Source organism: Barbus barbus, assembly GCF_936440315.1.
Source record: "Barbus barbus genome assembly, chromosome: 21".
NCBI classification, from domain to species: domain Eukaryota; kingdom Metazoa; phylum Chordata; class Actinopteri; order Cypriniformes; family Cyprinidae; genus Barbus; species Barbus barbus.
Genome location: NC_136749.1, coordinates 24,822,778 through 24,843,740, shown reverse-complemented (window position 1 = coordinate 24,843,740; position 20,963 = coordinate 24,822,778). Strand labels below are relative to the sequence as shown.

Here is a 20,963-nt window from a genome sequence, read left to right as displayed (position 1 = left end):
ATTTCTAAAAAATACATAAATTTAATTTGAATTGAAAATTATGCTTTAAAACCTTTTTAATTCTGTGGAATGTTAAAAAAGTTACATTTTTCATATATTCTGTCTTTCTTTCTTTTAAAAAGAACACCATTTGTACCAACCAAAACCCAATTTTCTATCACTTCAGAACTTTTTTAACAGCACATTTATTGATTAGTTCAAATAAATGGATTTGCAAGCTAAATCCCCAATTATCTGCCTGTTTCTGACTAATCATACACAGAGGTGACTGCAATTATTTTTTATTATTCCGCATGCGTTATTAGTTTGGCAGGACGCTGCAGGACAGGAAATGTAGCATCTGAGGTATCTGTAGCATAATTCTAAATATAAAGATGGCCTCTCTATCACACAGCCATGAACAAACCAACAAATCGATGGCAGGTCGTTAGTCACCGTTTCACCAGGAAGAAAAGGCACTTCTACCCTCTGCTAAAAATCAGTTACATCCTTTGAAAAGAAATAAATAAGCAAATAAATAACATCCAGTGAGAGGCTGATTGGATTAAAGAGATAGCAGAAGGGCGGTCTGAGGCCGTGAGCTATGGAGAAATAAATTGAAAGGAACAGTTCACCAGGGAGTCCATTTTAAGAAATAAGAGTGTCATTTACACAACAAGGACTGCCAGCTAAATCTAATGTAATTTCATTCAGTTTTGCATGTTTTTTTTTCTCCCTGCAAGGATTCTTTAATTTGTCCCCAAGACAAAAGGAGCACATTTCAATGATATGGGCAGGAATGGAAAACTGTCTGCTGTCTTTGCCAGTGAATTAAGGTTAACCCACATCCCTGTCAATAGAGTCTACATTCTTTATTGCCTCTATTAAACGCTGGTAAACCGTAGTTTTATAGATGCCTCACTTACTTTTATTTGAAAAATACATGCATAATTAGATGGAAGATTAAATTTCTGAGTCAAACAAAACACTTTTTTCTTGAATACTTGGAACGCCTCCTTGCACGCTCCTATTTCTCATTTAATAGAGGATAGAATTTGTATAGGCTTAAATTTAATGGAAGAATCATATGTAAATTGCTAAAACTTTTATATTTTCACATTTATATTTCTCATTCTGGGTTTATTTTATAAGCCAATTTATACAAAAACCGCATTTTACATTTACATTACATTAGTTTTGAATATTTCCACCATTATTGCCACAATATACAGTCAACTGAACACATTTTTAATATTATTATTATTTATTTATTTTTACCTTTTGTGACAATGTAATTTATTTATTCCTGAATCTGTAATACATATATATCTATATCTATATCTAGATTGACTGAATGAAAGTGTGATTTTATTCTGTTCTGTTTGTCCAATCAATAAATATTCTAAAGTTTTATAATATTTTCAGACTTACCATTATTAATATGTTGTATTTTTTTTGGGGGGGGGGGGGGGGGGGTTGTACATACAAAAACCACTGCTGAACTAAACCTTCTTACTCAGAGACAGCCTTTGTGACAACTAGCCCCAGTCTCCTCTACTTTATAGTTATCAATCACATTGTTTTATACCTTTCTTGTATTCCTGCAGAAATCCACTTAATTCAAGTGAAATAATTTCAACAACTACATTTGTCTAGGTCTATCCAACAAAGGATGGAGTTATGATGAAATCATGGTCTGTCAGACAGAGATCTGTTCTCCTGATAAGAGTTGTCCTACCTTGGGAAGAGGGACTGTAACCCGATTTGTCCAGTTACTTAGTGGAGTCCGGGTGAAATGAGCCCAATAAATGTCTCTGTCATGCATAATTAATTGTGTTGTTACAATGAACTGTACAAAATGCATCTTCATTTGATTAGAGGTTTTCTGAAGGCACTGAAGTGCATGATGGTCTACTTTGTCTCCATCTCACCTCAGTGTCTGTATATGAGCGGACGGAGGGCTGTAGCTCTGGAATGCAGATGACAGATGAGCTTTTATTTCAGAATGTAAAAAGAGATTTTGTGGTGTTCAGGTGGCATATACATACACACGTGCCAACACTTACCAGTGCCATGCAAGTATGGATATGGACATGAATCATTAAGAAATTCTTCCCCAAGGAAAAATAATTGTACAAAATAGTTTGTGCAATACGTGCATTTATAAAATAGGTTGCCTTTATTTCTTGAATAATAATTTTTTTAAAATATAAAATATATAATCTCTCTCTCTCTGTATATATATATATATCCAGAGTAATTCCTGCTCCTATATATATGCATTAGGGATGTAACGATTACCGGTTTGACGATAAATCATGATAAAATTCCCCGCGGTTAGTATTACCGTTTCATATTTTAATTATCATTAAAACCGTATTCGATTACCGTGATTTAAACAACTCGCGATAAATAAATACTGTCCAGCATAAAGCAGAGTTTTCAGTAACAGTCTTGCGTGCGCACAGCAGCACAGTAGTTTCGTTCTGAGTGAAAATAGGGCGGAAAAGCTGGGAGGTTTTAAAAGAGTGCTAAGGGAAATATACAAATTAATATATCAATGAATTAATCATATGAATGTACCTCTGAAGGATCTGACTGTCTTCAGAAACAATTCGATGGCATTTTGTTCTCATCTTAGCTCCATGTAATACCTAAAGGAAGTGTTCGCGGAGTTCACAGGAATCAGCTGTAATTCAGCTTTTCCGTATAAAGCGCCACCTGCTGCCAGAGAGTGGATTTACAGACACTTATTTACATTCAGTCTGTGTGCAGTTTCTGTCTGGCCAAAAAATTGACCAAATTTGCATGACCTGCTGTAAATTTTAACCGGTTGATGAAAAACAAACAATTCAGATATGCTATATAGGATTATTTATGGAGCCGATAAAATACTCATTTATTAATTATCATTTTAATTTAACCCTTTTCTTTAAAGGCTGAAATGTGTGGTCTACCTTTATGTTAAACTTTTTCAAAGCTTTATTTGAACATTTACATTATTTATTTGAACATGCTATTAAACTGTCAGTCAAATTGTCATTTAAAATCCAGACCTCATTGGTAATGTTATTGTTTTAGTGATTATGCAAACAAAAAGTCATTTTATTTGCTGTTTGTTGATTTTTAAGTATGAAACTTGGTGAAGTGATTTATGTTTCGGTACTTTTTGAACATCTCCAGCACATTTTAACAATACCGTGATAATACTGATAACCGTGATAATTTTGGTCACTATAATCGTGATTAGAAATTTTCATACCGTTACATCCCTAATATGCATGTGTGTGTGTGTGTATATATGTTACATTTAATAGAGTAAGAAAATGTATTATTCATAGTAAAGAAGCTTTGAAAATCTGCAATGTAGATGTATTTTTTAAATTGTGGCACCCACTACTGATGTGTCAGTCAATCAGCTAAAATCAAAACCACTTATTACAATAAGAAACCAAAACCTGATTTTATTCAAAAACACACCTTATTTCAATGAGATGCATATATTCATATCTGTAAATATTTACTATTTATTTACACACAATGAAGAGAAAAATAGTTATGCACTAAAGTAACTGCATGATTCACTAAGTCTTATGGTCTTATATGTTTATCAACCAGTCTTCAGAAAAAAAAGTCTTTCATAACAACACGGACAGCACATCCATGAAACCTCACCCCGACTTGTTGACAAAGGCGGGAAGAAAAGCGTTAAGCAATGGCATAGGGGTAAAATTGAACACCATTGAAGCAGCATTACAGACTTGCCAGGACATGGCAGACCATGTTGTACTTGTTTTTTATTATTATTTTTTTGTCTATTGTCGATTTCTTCTCTCCACTGTCCACATACAATGCGGAGACATACGAGTTCAGTTGGCAGCGTGTGGAGGTCCCTCAGGGATGAGGGAGGTGAAGAAAGTGCTGATGAACGACCAAGTGGCCGACAGGAAGCCCGGCTGATGCGGGTCTGCATTCATGGGATCTTCAGGACCTTCCTCCCCGCTGTCCCCCTCATCATCTTCCATTCCCTCATCCATCATTCGCTCCTACAGAGAAAGAAAGAGAGAGATTGATAAGTTTGCTTATTATAAACACCAATAAACCCACTGATTTGGTTCACGAAAAAGATGTGTTTTCGTTTCAATCAATTAGTTTTAGGACTATGCGTGACCATTTTAAGATTATTGATATCAGCCAATAATTGTGAAATATGTCAGTTTTAAACTCCCCTGACAGTCTTAATATATCATGAGCATTTTCTATTTTTTTTATAATGTTTTTAAACATTTTTATTCAATAATACTACTGTGTTTTTTCAAAAATAAATGCATAAGCCTTCTTTCAGAAACATTAAACCATAAATAATGTCAAATAAATGCTCATTTGTCATTATACACATCTTTAAAAAGTTTAAACAGACCGAACACATTATCATCTCTATTTTCCACATTTTCAAATAAAGTCATTAAAAAACTAAAAATGATATATTGAGACCTAAATTAATACAGTAAAAAATACCTTTAGTTTCAAAAGGGAATTCATAGATGGACACATCTTCTAGGGCAACAGTTTTTTTAAGAACATGAAAAACAAATTCAGTCAAGTGTGTCCAAACTTTTCTGTTCTGTCAGTATATCTTGCTTTCTAGATATCCGCAACAATATCGGCAAACGTTGACCTCTAAAACTAACCATCTCTTGCATATCCTGATTTTGCTCAGCCTCGTCTTGTGGGTCTTCTCCAGCTCTTGGATTCTGCAGTTCTGCTCTAAAGGGAAACCAGCCAGCCTGGTGCCTGGAGTACACAAACAGAGACAATGAAGCGCAAAATACAATGTTCAACTTCCTACAAGTCAACTTCTGCTTATCAGGAAGCTTCTATTTAGTACACAACCTACAGATAAACCAGCAGCATGGCACCGATCACCACGACAAAGCGGCCAAAAGAGGAATAGAAATAGACGATGCTGAGCAGAATGGCAGCACGTGACACTGTGTACATCCAGTCCAGCCAGTCTCTGTTGAGCTCATCGTCGTTCAACATGGCTCCTCCCTGAGCGTTCATCTGGATGTTGGGGTTGGCAGGGCGGTCCTCGGGGGCAGGGTTGGGCCCCATAGGGGCTGCAGGTTCGTTAGGTCGAGCTGGCTGAGTGGTGGGGCCAGCACTGGGAGCGGGAAACGGGGCCACGCTGGACGCCCGGGAGGCTGCCATGGCTGCATGACTGAAAGATTGTGAATGAAAACTTATGAACAAAATACTGCACATGGGTGAATTGTGCACATTAAAATAAGTGAGTTAAGGAAGTAAAAAGGGTCTGTTTTGATTTCATGTTGTCTTTATAGAAAAAAGGGTAACACTTTATTTTGAGGTGTCCTTGTTACACGTTGCTTACTATTATAATAACAATAAATTATGCATAATTACATGCAAGTAACCCTAATCCTAACCATATAGCAAGTACATGTAGTTAATTAATATTACTCAGTACTTAAATGTATAATTTCATTGTAACAAGAACACCTTAAAATAAAGTGTAAACAAAAAACTCTTATATCCATATACTACTGGTGAAAACATTTGAATAATTAATTTTAAAAAATGTTTTTGAAATAGGTCTCTTATTCTCACAAAGACTGCATTTATTTGATCAAAAACACAGTAAATATAGTTAAATATTTTCACAATTTAAAAGAACTGTTTTCTATTTTAATATACTGTAAAATATAATTTATTAATGTGATGCCATGTGATGTGAATTTTCAGCAGCCATTACTCCAGTCTTCAGTGTCACATGATCCAATAGAAATGATTCTGATATGCTGATTTGGTTATCAATTATTATTTATGCTGAAATAATAATGGTGTCATTTTCAATGTGGGAAACAGTTCTTGCTAGTTAATGTGTGGAAACACTGGTAAATTTTATTATGACTTTATAAAATTCTAAACATCTGAAAAAATTGATCACTCTTTATTATTAACTATTAAAAAAATTGGACCTGTAGTTTATATTTATACTGATTTGCACAACTATTTCTGAAATCTCAGTATGAAACGGCTCAAATACTTTATTCAGGATCCTTGCCTCATATTTGACTGGGTCGTAGAAACTTACTACTGCATGTAATAATGGCGGGCATACATCTGCTGCCACCAAAACATTTGCATCGGCATGTACATAGGGTGGGCGGGGAAGCCAGCAGCAGGACCACCTTGCATGGGAAGAGGCATTCCTTCAGGCCTAAGTGGGAATGAAATATCCAAAATGAAACTCAAAGGCCTCAAAACTCAACTCCACATGTTTTGCCTTGAGTGGGTTATTTGAGAGTGTGACTTGTGCGTTTACCTCTGCATCACACCAGTAGGGGCAGGATTGAGGCCATGAGTTTGTGTCGGGTTCCCCCGGTGCCGTAGACCATCAGAGTTGGCTGGAGTTTCTTGACTTGGGGTAGAAGATGAGGATGGACCTGTACTGTCTGACGTCTAGGAAGAATAAAGAATAATGGACATGAGGTTAAGAATTTACAATAAGGTCTTATTTATTAAAATTAAAGCATTAACTAACATGACCTAACAATGACCAATATATTTTTTTCATTTATTAACCTTTGTTAAGTTGCTACAAAAGAAAGAAACTCATACAGGTTTTGAACAACTTGAGAGTAAGTAAATCACACAATCTTAATTTTTGGACGAACTATTCCTTTGACATCAACTAAGATTTATAAACGCTGTAGAAGTGTTGTTCAGTCTTTATGTTAACTATGCTAACAAATGAAACCTTATTGTTAAGTGTTACCGACATGATAAACGGGAAAAGGAACTTTTCTACATGGAATGATATATATATTTTTTTTAACCTATGCACTCACTGAAGAGCTGGAATCGTTGGTGCTAACAGGGCTGCTGGAAGTGGGGGATAACGGGGGGCTTTGTGACGCACACACCAGGTGGACCATGTGGTATTCATCTTGCTGTTGGGGTTGAAGAAATCCAGTGATTAGAATCAGTACAAAAAGCTCTGGTCAAATACTTTAAAAGAATACAATATATACACTTTGTGTGTTATTAAAAACAAAAAGTGGTCACTATACAAGTTCTTGCATGCTGTTTGTGTCATTTGTTATTGTTGATCAATGTACAAATGCATTTAACAAATGTCTTTGGTCACTGTGTCATCTCTGTGCTTTTAAAATACCATGTCAGGTTAGTTTTAAAGGAAGTGGAAAGAGCAACAAATCTTTTCTTCTGGATTGTGACACATCCGAGTGAAGCAAGTTACAACAATGAGCTTGACATTTTTCAATTACAAAACAATTTTAATTTAAATAATGAAACATCTGCATGGACTTCATGCCGACTTTTAACACATAAAAAAAAGAAAGAAAAGAAAAAGAAAATAATAAAAACCACCCCAAGATCATTTGTGATTGGATGGCTTAATAACTGTGCCATACATATTTAAAAAAAAAAAAAAAAAAAAAAAGATTATGATAGTGGGTTACAAAAGTTTTAGGACCTATAAAGTTAAGCGGCAGTTTCAACATCTCAATAATCAAAAGCACTCAAACTAGTGTTGTCACGGTACCAGAATTTCAGTATTCGGTACCGATACAAGTGAAAATCCACGGTTCTCTGTACCAATTTCAGTACCAAAGCAAAACACAAAAACATGCTAATTAAAAAACATACTATTTTTATTAATAAAGTCCAACAAAAATAAAATGTACAAAAATCAATGCCATTCTTTATATTTATTTAAAATTGTGTTTCAAGTTTTTTTTCGCAAGTAATAAAGTATGAAAAACAGTATACAAGTTTAACCCAAATTTAATTTCTTTTAATTTATGAAACTTAAACATTTTATTTTGTTAAAATTAAAATATGGAAGAAATAGTGTGATTATTTCTTTAAAAATAAAGATTTATTAATTCAACAGTAGTAATAGTACCACATACATTCTACTAAATAATAGTCATATATTTCTGGCACAATGTCTTTGAGATAAACTTATTTTGACGGGTTGCCTTGAATACCTTTACATTTCTGTGTGTAGCTATATGATACGACTGGTTTTATTCGAATGAAACGGTAAAATGCTTGTGAAGTGACTCTCAGAGCAGTTCTGGAGATGTTGTTTATGTATTCATGTCCTCATTAAGACGGCAGATGCTGAAATCACCTCGAGCGTCAGGCGCGCTTCAGTGTAAGTAGTAAAAAAAACACGCGTCTGCTCAATTCATTCATACAGAGAACTTTTGCGGCTTAATATTTACAGATACTAGTCCATGTCGCGATATAATTTAAGTGTAATGACCTACTTTTGATTCATTCATCCAAACTTTGACAAATTCCGTGCTAAACTGTAAATTCCGTTTTTATGACTGGATTCCGAGATTCCGTCCACGTTTTCTGCATCGCGGAAATCATAGGGCCGTAAACGCCAAGAATCGGGTTGACCGGGTATTCGGTACCACCAGTACTTGAAAAAACTTGGTACCGTGACGTTTTAATTTTTTTAGTACTGACTTGGTACCGTCTTTTGACAACACTAACTCAAACTGTTTGAAGCAACATCAAACTTCTCTTCAAATCACTTGACTTGTTTTTGTACGCTGCATCTGATTTGATGTTTTAAAAAATCAGAGAACAGGACTGTACCTTTCTTAGCACATCCCTCAGTTGCAAGTGATCCTGAAGAAGCCGTCCAGAATAAACAAGTCTCTGATCCTTGGATAACTGAAAGAATGCAAGAAGGGTTTGATTAGAAAGGTGTTCAGTGAAATCTCAGATAAAAATGTCATTCATCACTAAGTGGCAGAAAAGTATATGGAACTAGAATCTGAACTGCACAGCTCTGCATGGGGCTCTCGGTCAAAATAGCAGCAATGCCAAACATTCCTGTAGAGCAGGCGGCATCTAGCTGCCATTTCCTGAAGTCATGTAGGAATAAGACATAACCTTGGCTAAAATGTTAATTCTGTGATTTATGAATAGAAAGCTCTCTAACAGCCATAAACAAACCTTTTTTGAACCCCACAGCACAGAATTATAACACACTTAACTGCTTATTTCAGGTCCTTAAGTATGAAAATAAGCAGGCCATCCAAGATGTAGTTGAGTGTGTTACTTCATCAGAACAGATTTGGAGAAATGCAGCATTACATCACTTGCTCACCAATGGATCCTCTGCAGTGAATGGGTGCCGTCAGAATAAAAGTCCAAACAGCTGATAAAAACATAATAATCTACAAGTAATCCACACGACTGACTCCAGTCCATCAATTAACATCTTGTGAAGTCAAAGCTGCATGTTTGTAAGAAACAAATCCATCATTAAGGCGTTCAAGTTTAAACCGTCGCATCTGGACAAAATACCAGTCCATAAGCCAAAAAACACTCCCTCCAGTGACATTTGTTTAGAACCGTTTTTGCTTGTAAACAATAATTAATCTGTACATTTCTCTCAACTTTTTAATTTTATTTTTTAACTGACGAAAGCAATGTTATGGATAGAGGATTTGTATATCAGCCAGAAGTAATGGTTTGAAGTCAAATTTTTGAAGTTTGCTTATTGCAAACACGCAAGACATGGACTAGAGTTGTGAGAATTACTTTTGGATTATCGTGATTATTTTATTAGCTGCTTGGACTCATTCTGACGGCACCCATTCAATGCAGAGGATCCATTGGTAAGCAGCTGATTTAATGCTACATTTCTCAAAATCTGTTCTGATGAAGAAATAAATTCATCTACATCTTGGATGGCCTGATGGCGAGTAAATATTTAGCAATTCTTATTTCTGAGTGAACTATTCCTTTAAAATACTGCACTAATGATTAGTGAGACACTAACAATGGTCCTACTACTAAACAAAGAAAGAAAATGCACCTAATATGATCGTTTACATAAATACAGCTCTTGGATAATTGGCAACAGACTCACTTCCTTTATAATAGAATAATATAAACTCACCGGCTTGCTAGGATACACTTTGGATATGTGTTTTTTCAACTTTTCTACTGTCCAATTCAAAAAACAATTGATGGTCTGGTCATCATACTTCTGGTTGGGTGCCTTAATGACAAGAGTAACAGGGCTGTCAACGGTGCCCTGGTCCATGGTTCATAATAAAGCAGCTCTTGAACTATGAAACAGGGAAGTCCCACTGCACCGGTTGTCAAGGGCAGAGATATTTTCCTTCCTCAGACTTGATTCATGGTTGATAAACTATAAAAGTATCCTTCATGTTGTTCTCCAGGCAGTCTCAGCAGCCAACATCAGTGAGAGGAATAGGGCAGCAGCAGGTGGATGCACTCAGCCAGCCTTTAAAGAAAACAGAGGGAGAAGAAATATGTTGACATACATTGAAATACGTAAAGCTCATTACAATCTTAACACCTAGCACAAAGCATGGCAGCTTTGTAATAGGCCAAGTATTCATTTTATGTGTGAGAATTAATTGGTCGAAATGATTCTGGCAGTTGGACCAAATCTACATGATATACAGCTCAAACTATTTACTAATTGACATGTGACATTTAGATACATGACGGTGGCAGAAGCTTTTCAACATAAGTAAATGATCAAATAACATAATACAATAAAAATAATTAACATTAATACGAGATCAAATGCATCAGTCGCCAAGCACCTACAGATACAGACTAGCACTAACTTAGATACATATAATGACCTCAGACTACCTGTTGGTCTGTTGATCAGAAAATGCATGTGAATTGCTAAAGTTTTCTCTTTAAAATGAGTGTTTAACGATAAATTAACAGTAAGTTACATGCACAGAAAACAAACATCAGACGATAATGACAAGCTAGCTAGCCAGTGAGCTACAGGCTAGGCGTTAATCCCACAGACAGCAACAACGCTCGATATGAGTTAACATTAAAACAAAGATAGCATTTGAAGGGAAAGCAAAAATTATACGCACCCGGGTAAAAATATCTTCCCCAAAGATTGTTTTCGTGTAAAATGGAGTCGGGCGTAACTCCGGAAGTGTCGTCAGCACAGCAGAACACATCAGAACAGAGCAGTTCCGTACATTTGGAGATGCTTCCACATAAATGACTGCACTGATCTGAAATCAGCTCTTATCGAATACAGCTATGGAGTATTATAGGCTGCTCCTAGTTCAGCATGAAGGCGAGTGTATCTTCTCAACAGACAAAACTCTGTAAACGGCGGAAAAAAGGTCTTTATGGCTAATAAAATGTTTTACTTACTTTATTTAACATTAAATATGCAGCTAAACTGTAGATAACTAGATACATTTGTGGAGATAAAACATATGGGAATATTTTCCCATAACTTTATACGCACCTTGTTCAAAAGAGTTCATTAATCAGTCAAAATGAGTAATTAAACAACCTCAAATGAGGGAGAATTTTTGATAAGCATTTTTTATTAAAAAAAAGTTTAAAGAAACATAAAGAGGTTTGTAATGAAATCTTTATAATTTAACCTAATTCTAAAGGTTTCTATGGAAGATGAGGGTGTATGCTTTAACATTAAACATTAAATATGTTGTTTTAAAAACAATATGTATACGTTAAACAACAAATTCACATTGCATACATAAAGCCAAATTCCTAAAGAAGGTTAATGATGCCTTTATAATTTTATGTAATTATAAAATGTTACTATGAAAGATGAGTGTGTGGGTATACTTAACATAAAAAAATATTAGAGAATACAAAAAAAAATAGAGATATGTTTTAATCTCATAATTAAGTGCTCACATTACATACAGAATAAAGCTAGTTCTGAAATAATCAGCATTTTGTGGTACAGCCCCAATAATCATTTACAGTCCAGTGTATTTTGTTATTATAAAAGTCAAGCCATATATTTTTTCCTCTATTTCAGATCGATTGAGATTGCTTCAATTTGTTTAAAACCTCCTGAGTGAGTCTTTTGCTATACTTGTTAATCTTGTGATGACCTGGCATCCATCCAAGGAGAAAGCGATGAAAGTCGGTCCAAGCGAAAGCGAACATGCTTCGCCATTCTTTCTCCAGCTCTAGAAAGCTGGCCTTCTCATCCAAAGATTTCCTTAGCTCTGAAAAATAGTGATCAAGAAGGCCGGGCACTCTCTTTTCACACTCCTTCTCATCCATACAGCTGCCCAAAAAATAAATAACATCCTTCATCCCACACCCTCCACCAACATACTGAAAATCAACAGCTGCAACCTGTAAACCGTCTTTGGAGAAGCAGAAATTAGCTAGTTTTGCATCACCATGCAGAATTGTCTTAAAGTGGCAGTTGTTGAGGATGCTGTCTATCTCTGCAGCAGCTGCTTTGAGTTTTTGATCTGACATGGCTTCTAGCTCTTCAGGCCTTGTTTCTAAATGCCAATACGTGCCTATAGGCCAAAGTCCTTCTGGGGTGACATTGAGGAAAAGCGTATGAAAGTTGGCAATCCAGCTGAGGCAGGCCTTTATTTCAGCATCATTAACATAGGTTTTTCTCAGCGGGAATCCTGCAACATCAAGGTCCTCTAAAACAATCAACTGCTCATCACCAAATGACTGGGCAGCAAGACATGCAGGAACTCGGCAGCGTTCATTGGTAGTGTAGTTTTGGTACCAGTGAGTTTCTACTTGATAGGATCGCACCTTGCGCTGGTGAGATATGTCTGTGTTCCAGCCCCCTGGATGTTTCTGGTTTTGGGGAAACATCACATGTTTGACAACCACAGAGGGACGGTCACATCCCTCCAAGTGGACTCGTAGTATTTCACCATAACCGCTCCACAAAGTCTGAATCTTTGCACCAATCTGCAGAGACTTTGCTCCACATGCTTTCAAAATAAGGTCTTCGTGTTCCTGCTTCATTCTGGAGACTGAAATGAGCAGAACAGTTGGTTTGAGTCACAATATTTAATGCATCACCTAGCGCAAAGTTACATGTAAGAAGTACTTATTAGTACTAGAATAAAAGCCAGATATAAACAAATTAACTTTCAATTTTTGGCTGGAATTGGCAACTGAGATAATTTAGGAAAAGTCTCAATAAAACAATATCTTGGGCACAGCTTTATCATTGAATGAATTAAACATAAATGTCAAAATAAAACAAAAATTAATGTAAATCATTAAATATTTCGTCGTATCTCAAAGAGCAATGGATGAATCATAAATTACCTGCTGCTGACGTTACAGTACACCTATGTTTACATTTACCTTAAGTATCTTGAAGCGAAACGTGTTCGGCAAAAGACGGCGAAATGAGGGTTCATCTTCCGGTATGTGGAACAATGCATTCTGGGAAATGTAGTCTTTGGATGAACTGAACCTCAGTATTATTTTGCCAATTGTATTGCCATTATTATTTCTCAGAAAACATGATTAGATACCACGAGGAAATTGACTTTTTTTCATAATGTGTTGTGGATAGTTACTGAAGGGAGAAACAAAATATGTCTAACTATAATTTTATTAAGCCTTTTTGAGTGGCAATGATGAGTGTTCTACCGTCGATGACCTGGAATGCTGGGAATCCTTTAAAGAAAACATAATCGTTTTGAGAAATTCCGAGTTTTAATGAAGCTAAATAACATAATAATATTATGGCTTTTAGAATCAATATGATTAGCGCTAGAATAACAGAATTCTGTCCGCTGCCCTTTGTCATATCTTTACAAACAAACACTACATTTCACTGCTGGTTATACCCTGTATAATTGTGTATGTGACAAATAAAATCTTGAATCTTTGTATTTTTTTTTTTCTGTTTAGAAAAAGAGCAGAAGATGGAGAGTCTGGTAAATTCGAATGAGATTAGCAGATTAAAATTAATACAGAGACTATATCCATAGCATTATACGAGTTGCAGTTCATCAGTGGAGCATCACAGTTTATCAGATGAGCACAAAAGAAAACATATTCCAGTGGGGCTGTTGAGCTCCATCAATCATCTCTTGGTCTTGTGCATTTTCTACAGGTCCACCCTCCACTAGGGGTCAGTCTGGGCCTTGGTATTTCTATGCAATGAGATAACTGGATTGCCTTCTGTCTTTACACCCTTATGTTTGTATTGTGGAAAGAATTGATATATACATTAAAACTATTAAAAAATATTATGCATAATATTACATTACAAATATTTTGCGTAAAATATGCAAAATATTTATCTTGACTTTTATATATATTCATATATATATTAAAATATTTTTGTGTTACCTACTTTAATAATAATTAAGCAGTTATTTTATTTTATACAAAAAACACACATGCGCACACTCATGTATGTTTTTGTGAAAAGTGGGTACATCCCATAGGCGTAATGGTTTTTATACTGTACAATCTGTATGTGCTATTGCCCTACACCTAAACTTAGCCCTCACAGGAAACATTTTCACTCTCTCAAAACTCACTCTGTATGATTTATAAGCGTTTTGAAAAATGGGGACATGGGGTAATGTCCTCATAAATCACCTTCTCCTTGTAATACCTATGTCATACCCATGTCATTATACAAATTTATGTCCTCATTTGTCACAAAAACACGCGCACACACACACAGATACAGATTTGTAGAGAGTGAGAGAGAGAGATGCCATTTTAATTCATAAAATAGTTTTATTATAATGAAGTGTTCACTTCTTATTTTACATTTGAACATTTTGCAAGATACCCCCACCTTTACAACAAAAAATTATTATGTTTATTAGTATTAGGTCACTATGTATTTGTCTAGTAAATCTAACCTCCACCACGGGTCATTTTGCCATTCAGTAGCAGTACAAGATCCATGTTCATGTGAGTCACGATTGCCATCAACAGCATTAATGGCATGGCCAAATGCTGACCAAGGATTCTCGACCAGGTCTGATTGTGTGGCCTTGCCATATAAAGCAAGGTTTCTGGCTAAAATTGATCAAGCATAGTCAGAATATATAATAAAACAAGTATAAGTCAAAAAAACAAAAAAAGAGGCATTTGGCAATATAATATTTCGCCTTTGACAGTGATTTCACAGGGTTGGTTGGTTTATTTGTTTGTTTATTTGACAGTAAATTTTTGAACAGCAAGTTCATATCCACCATTATTGCCAAGGAGAAAAAGCTGTTCAAGACACAGTTCTTTTGGGACAATATTCTCCTATTGAGTATTTTTGTTTTAATATTTATCAGAATAACTGGGCTATCTTATCCTATTATTGAATTCAATATGAAATTAAGACAATTATGGAATTAAAATGATAGCATGCACATGAAAACATAACTGACGTTAATTTAAACAAGCAACTCACTGTCACGTGTCGAACCTGATTATTCTGAATCCCTCGTCTTCCTGGATCAGCATCTCCTAACACTCACCTGTATTTTATAATGCTCAAAATAAGTTTTTTTTTCATCCTGTCATAGACAACTCTGGGCAAAAATTGTTTTGAAACCTTTTAAATAACAAAAAATTATTAACGGGCCAGCTATAAATACATAGCATGGGTGTTTTATCTAAACGGGTCATCTGAGATAAATGTGCTTTATCACAACTATATTATGCAAGCATTGAGTTACTCGAGGTGTGCTGTATTGTGAATAGGCCTAAGTCACGGCTGAAGGGTGCTGTTAGGCAACGTTTTATTAAATGGTTACAACACAATAAAAAAAAATATTAAAATAAAAAATGGATGTATTGATACATCACTTTTTTAAAAAGTTCATTAAATGCTGTCCATCCGCTAAAAAACAGCACCTGACAGCAACAGTAAATGGACCGCTGGTGAAACAGTGTGCTTTACCGTGAACAAAACACAGCTGCTGACCAATCAGAACCAACCATTTTATAAATATGGTTTATTTGTTGAGCATGAAGAAATGAGCAGATATGCTTTTGGTCAATTCAGCTGAAGATTAAGTTTGAATTGCAGTGCAAGAAACCAAAGAGAAACCATAGGAAACACTATAGGTTCAAAAAAGCCCTTCAAAATGGCAAATTATGTTGAAACCATAAAATCTATACTTAATATGAAATACACAGTTTATATGCACTTAATTGTGTTTACAGCGATGTGCAAGTGTTATCTATTATATTTTGTGCTAAATTATGGTGTTTTATTTGACATCACCATCATAAAGAAAAGTGTCTTTGCACAAGCAGGTCCAAACCCAACTAGGATCAGTCTGGGTCTTAGTATTATTGCAAGACTTCTTAGTACTGCACAATTTCATATCACTTCTGCAAAGCAAAGCATTATTGTTTTTTTTTTAAAATGCCATATTTGTATACTTACAGTTTTGGTTTGATGTTTTCTGCAATACAGCACAAAACACAGGTGGCGTAATTTACTGAAAAGCACCCATTAGGTTTTACCTAATTTTACTTCAAGTAAGCTAGTAAACAGTAAAGTGTGTGTGTGTGTGTGTGGGGGGGGGGGGGGGGGGGGGTAGTAATGAATAACTCACTCTATTAACATTACCCAAAGAAAGCTCAGTTGTTTTTGCTGGGATGATTTCAGTTTACTTACCCTCTGACTTTGCACTTTTTTTGTCCAGAAAAACTATTTTAATTAGTACAATCTAGTCTTATTTTGCATACACAATTGGCAAAACACTATAGACTTAAAAATCACAATTTTATTTATTTTAAAGCATGCAATTTACATCTGCATTACACTACAGAAATAGCGTTGCCATATTGACCATCTGCCAGTGTCCAATAATCAATAGTCTGCATGCAGTGCATTTAAGTCCTGAAGCTTTAAGGAACAGTTCACCCAGAAATGAAAATTTACTGAAATTTGACTTATCCTCAGGCTATCCAAGATGTAGATGGGTTTGTTTCTTCATCAGAACAGATTTGGAGCAAGTGTTATTAAGGATTGGCTGGTATTTTGGCCAGACGCAAAGTTAAAACTTCTTAATAATAGATTTGTTTCTTATAAAAATGCAGCTTTTCACTTCACAAGATGTTAACTGACTGACTGGAGTTGTGTGGATTACTTCAGGATTATTGTGATGTTTCTATCAGCTGTTTGGACTCTCATTCTGATGGCACACACTTATTACATTGGTGAGCAAGTGAGATGCTACATTTGCTAAATTTCTCCAAATCTGTTCCGATGACGAAACAAACTCATCTGCATATTAGATGACCTGAGAGTGAGTAAATTTTCAGCAAATTTTCCTTTTTGGGTGAATAATTCCTTTAGGACAATATGCCCTGCTTAATTATATTGCAAACTCTGATAGAGTAAATGTCTGTTTAAAGTAAAGCCCTACAGCAACCAATATGTATTTTTTTTCCCTGTTGAAAAAATTCAGCATATGCTGGTTAGGTATGTTTTGAAGCATAGATGCTGGTTTAAACTGGTCCTTAGCTGGTCATGTGCTGGTCTTAAGCTGGTCCTAAGCAACTAGCATCTGCTCAGGACCAGCTCATGACCAGCACATGACCAGCTTAAACCAGTTTATTACCAGCTAAGGACCATCTTAAACCTACCTAACCAGCATGCTGTTTTTTCCACAAGGGTTTCCATTTAGATGCTGTCATTTAATTCAGTTACTTCATGAATGTGAAAATGATTACAGGTTCATTATTTTTTAAGTGCTTCTCAATCTAGTGTTGATCCGTACACTTCAACCTCACACAGTGTAAGATAATCTTCCCGTGCTGGAATAACAACATTAATGTAGCGTCCTTCCATCCCATCACATTCAAAGGTGGAGGAAAAACCAGGGGGAATGGAAGAGATCACAGCACACCTGAAGAAAGATGAATGAAGCATCTTGAGAAACTTTGAACTACCGTCCATATCCAAAGCAAACCCAGCAGCTACACTGTAGCTGTGTAATTAAGTGTAATTAAACAAAAGTGATGAGATAAAAAAAACACACACACACACACACACACACACACACACAATACTGCACCTGTTTGTAACAAAGTTATGTGTTACTTTTTTAGCATACTGCAGTAAACTCTAAATGTATTTAAAGAAAAATAAAGAGATTTAGAGCTGAATTCACGTACCTGGGATTGTTATTGCCATTGTTGTCCAGACTGTTTCCAATTCTGATTTCTGCCCCATTCAATCTTTCAGGAACATTGTCTAGTGTGTTTGTAATTACCACTGAAAACACTTTGTGCCTTTTCAGTAGGTCCAGTCTCCACCAGGCATTGAGAGCTTTTTCGGTGTGGGTACAGGATCCATGAATGTAAACACCATCTTTGTTCCCATCAACCGCATTGGATGCAAAGCCGTTTCCATAGAGGGAAATCTGTGAAGCTTTCCCTTTTAAAGCTACATTTTCACCTAAAACAACAGATGGGTTCCAAGTGAATGAACATAACCTGACAGTCTAGAATACATGACAACAATGTTAAATCAAAAATATTGCATTATTGAATTTCTGTTGTTTTTGAATAAAAAGATTAGTGAGCATGTCTCTCTTTTGATTAATTACTTTTATCAGAGCCACTGATAAATCCTTCTCACCATCAGGAGCTGGATAACCATAAACCTCGACCTCGCAGAGGGTAAGAAGCCGATTTGTTCCATGTATGACCACATTGATGTAACGGCCTGGGATGCCTTTCTTCCATTTGAAAGTGAGGGATCTCCCTCCTGGAATGGATGAAATCTTTGCAGCCCTGTATAAAAACAACAGCAGAGGGGTGGTGTGATTGTGTTTATGTAACCTCATCACTTAAAGAGAGCCTTTTAAAATAGTTTTAATATAGTCTTCTTACAATGGATTGCTGTTGCCGTCGTTCAGCAGAGAGTTCCCAATGTGTATCTCGGCTCCATCAAGTCTTTCAGGACAGCAGTCTTTTCGGTTTGTGATAGTTATGGAGGTCACTACGTATTTGTCTAGTAAATCTAACCTCCACCACGGATCATTTTGCCATTCAGTAGCAGTACAAGATCCATGATCATAATGTGAGTCACGATTGCCATCAACAGCATTAATGGCATGGCCAAATGCTGACCAAGGATTCTCGACCAGGTCTGATTGTGTGGCCTTGCCATATAAAGCAAGGTTTCTGGCTGAAATTTACAAAGCACTAGTTATTTTCTATATAGACACATATAGAATAAAACAGGCAAGGACAAAACAGTTCAAGACAAGTCATTTTAAGATAATATGCAGCAAACTTTAATATACTTATAATTTAACTATAAAAAATGTAAACAAACATTTATGCAAGACAAAGCAGTTATTGAAATAGTTTAAGGTAATAGGCCTATACCGAAATATGAAAGCAGTGTCTATAATGTCTTGCGAAGCAAGTCTGTATTTTCTATGCAAACCAACTGCCTGATTAAACTTTACCTTTACCTTTAGCTGTAGTTGTATCTGCAAAATAAGGCACCGCAAAAGTACAAAGCAGGAAAAACACATGCATTATCCTGCAAAGTGAGAAGTAAATTAAATCAGAAAATACCAAACTTTTATTTGCAGTGTCATCATAAATGAAGGAAATCATTTATATTCCCATTTTATAATAAAAATTAATATAAGTGTTTTAAGATTTAACAGAATGTTATTTAAGTAAGTAAAATATCATGAATATCATACTGACTTTGATTTTGACATTTTTAAAAATAAGTTTAATTGACCCACCTGTATTTTAAAAGCTCCAGCAATGTTCTCTCAAAGACAAGATGAAGTTCACTCTATGGGCCAACAAGGGGTCAGCTGTATTTAAATGGCAATTAAAGGTGTGGATGCTTTATCTAAATTATCTGTTCACAGGGCCATCTAAATGTGCTGTATCACCACTACTATAAATCTAATCAGATATAGTTTAAAAATGTATGCATTTACAGCAATACTAAGGGAATAGACTACGTAATTCTTCACTGTTTACACATATTTTTAAGTTATGAGTGCGCAGCACAAGTAGACAAAGGAGAATAAAACACAGTTAAGAACAGCTAATTGAGAAGAATTAACATGATGAACTAAAAGTTTCAAATGGATATAACCTCACTTACGTGACAAACAAAATCATAGCATTTCTTGAAGGAGCTACAAAGAAAGTGCTTGCAAAGAGAGCAATTGAAGAATGGTAATGGGTTGTATTGCTTTTAATTGTAGAAAAGAAGAAGAAGAAGGTGTGAGAATTTTTAATTCTGTGTTGCCTTTCAGTAGTGGCTTTAGTCTATTTGCAGGGTTTGGACAATGAATCATAAAGAATTGTTACACAACATTCAGTTTTACAGACCTTATTGTTGAACAGAACCTTCAGACTTTGGCTGGCCCCATGCCTGTATCTTATCTACGGCTTATTTATTTTACATATTGTTTTGAGTTTTTGCACTGATGCGCATTATCTGTTTTGAACAAATGCATGTAAACTACTTCAAGTCTAAAATGAAGATCAAATAGAATGAACATGGTTACGTTCATTCACTTTTGTTTAAAATTCTATCATTTTGCATTCATTTAAAATGTTTGATAACTTACTGATTGCAAAATTGTACTAAAACTTCTTTTCTCAGCAAAAAACAAATATATAAATAAATAGTTTCAAAGAAAAATGAATTTCTAAATGTGTGCTTTATGAAAATATTTGTGTATCTCTAAAACTGGTCCCTCTCACTTTTTCTTTGAGCAAATCTGTTCACGTTGTGGTTTTCCTTGTAAATGTATAACCCATATGATGTTCAATCGTTAAAGAGCCAAGATAGTCTGTAGGTGACCTTGTATTGTCAATAGACAGAATCAGCAGAGTTTAGAATGCAGAGGCACAAAGGTCATACACACTGACATACACAGGCAAAACAAAGCAATTACACGTTTTGTCAAAAATGAGTTGACTGAATGTCTGAAATTGGGTCTCTTTTATACAATATAGCCTGTGATAGATGGGTTTGACTTGATTATGCTCATATTAAGGAAGTAGAACTATCCTTGAAAAGTGTTTGTGCTTGCCGTTCACTGTATGAATAAACAATCCTGATATTTCTGATGTACTTAACAAGATATTACGATCTACGATGACCTGGAATG

The 20,963-nt window shown here is 35.4% G+C and overlaps 3 protein-coding genes across 4 annotated transcripts; all 3 read right to left on the bottom strand.

Moving 5' to 3' along the window:
* Positions 1 to 3,419: 3,419 nt before the first annotated feature.
* On the bottom strand, positions 3,420 to 11,083 carry herpud2 (HERPUD family member 2). The gene is made up of 9 exons (XM_079444514.1): positions 10,929 to 11,083; positions 9,956 to 10,306; positions 8,641 to 8,718; positions 6,852 to 6,953; positions 6,326 to 6,462; positions 6,095 to 6,220; positions 4,877 to 5,200; positions 4,671 to 4,773; positions 3,420 to 4,025 (listed from the first exon to the last, which is right to left on the bottom strand). Exons 2-9 carry the CDS (start codon positions 10,100 to 10,102, stop codon positions 3,849 to 3,851), a joined length of 1,194 nt encoding a protein of 397 aa, XP_079300640.1. The 5' UTR covers positions 10,103 to 10,306; positions 10,929 to 11,083; the 3' UTR covers positions 3,420 to 3,848.
* A 303-nt stretch (positions 11,084 to 11,386) lies between these two features.
* Positions 11,387 to 13,248, bottom strand: pkdc (protein kinase-like domain containing). 2 transcript variants are annotated; one of them, XM_079445047.1, is made up of 2 exons: positions 13,183 to 13,248; positions 11,387 to 12,842 (listed from the first exon to the last, which is right to left on the bottom strand). In XM_079445047.1, the coding sequence occupies exon 2, from the start codon at positions 12,832 to 12,834 to the stop codon at positions 11,860 to 11,862; it is 975 nt and encodes a 324-aa protein (XP_079301173.1). In that variant the 5' UTR covers positions 12,835 to 12,842; positions 13,183 to 13,248; the 3' UTR covers positions 11,387 to 11,859. The 2 variants fall into 2 exon arrangements, with proteins under 2 accessions (XP_079301173.1, XP_079301172.1); XM_079445046.1 differs by having other exon boundaries at positions 13,144 to 13,227.
* Positions 13,249 to 17,557: 4,309 nt separating this feature from the next.
* Positions 17,558 to 19,353, bottom strand: LOC306887835 (uncharacterized protein; the record flags this gene model as incomplete). The annotated part of the gene is made up of 5 exons (XM_079445836.1): positions 17,558 to 17,708; positions 17,977 to 18,259; positions 18,443 to 18,597; positions 18,697 to 18,994; positions 19,281 to 19,353. The coding sequence occupies 5 exons, from the start codon at positions 19,351 to 19,353 to the stop codon at positions 17,558 to 17,560; spliced, it is 960 nt and encodes a 319-aa protein (XP_079301962.1).
* Between the last annotated feature and the right edge of the window lie 1,610 nt (positions 19,354 to 20,963).

Excerpts from the sequence above, each read along its gene's own strand:
- herpud2 (XM_079444514.1), bottom strand. The coding sequence starts at position 10,102 with ATGGACCAGGGCACCGTTGACAGCCCTGTTACTCTTGTCATTAAGGCA. Across the intron at positions 6,954-8,640 it reads TGAGGGATGTGCTAAGAAAG|CAAGATGAATACCACATGGT; the intron begins GTACAGTCCTGT and ends CAACCCCAACAG. Across the intron at positions 6,463-6,851 it reads CCAACGATTCCAGCTCTTCA|ACGTCAGACAGTACAGGTCC; the intron begins GTGAGTGCATAG and ends TATTCTTCCTAG.
- pkdc (XM_079445047.1), bottom strand. The coding sequence starts at position 12,834 with ATGAAGCAGGAACACGAAGACCTTATTTTGAAAGCATGTGGAGCAAAG.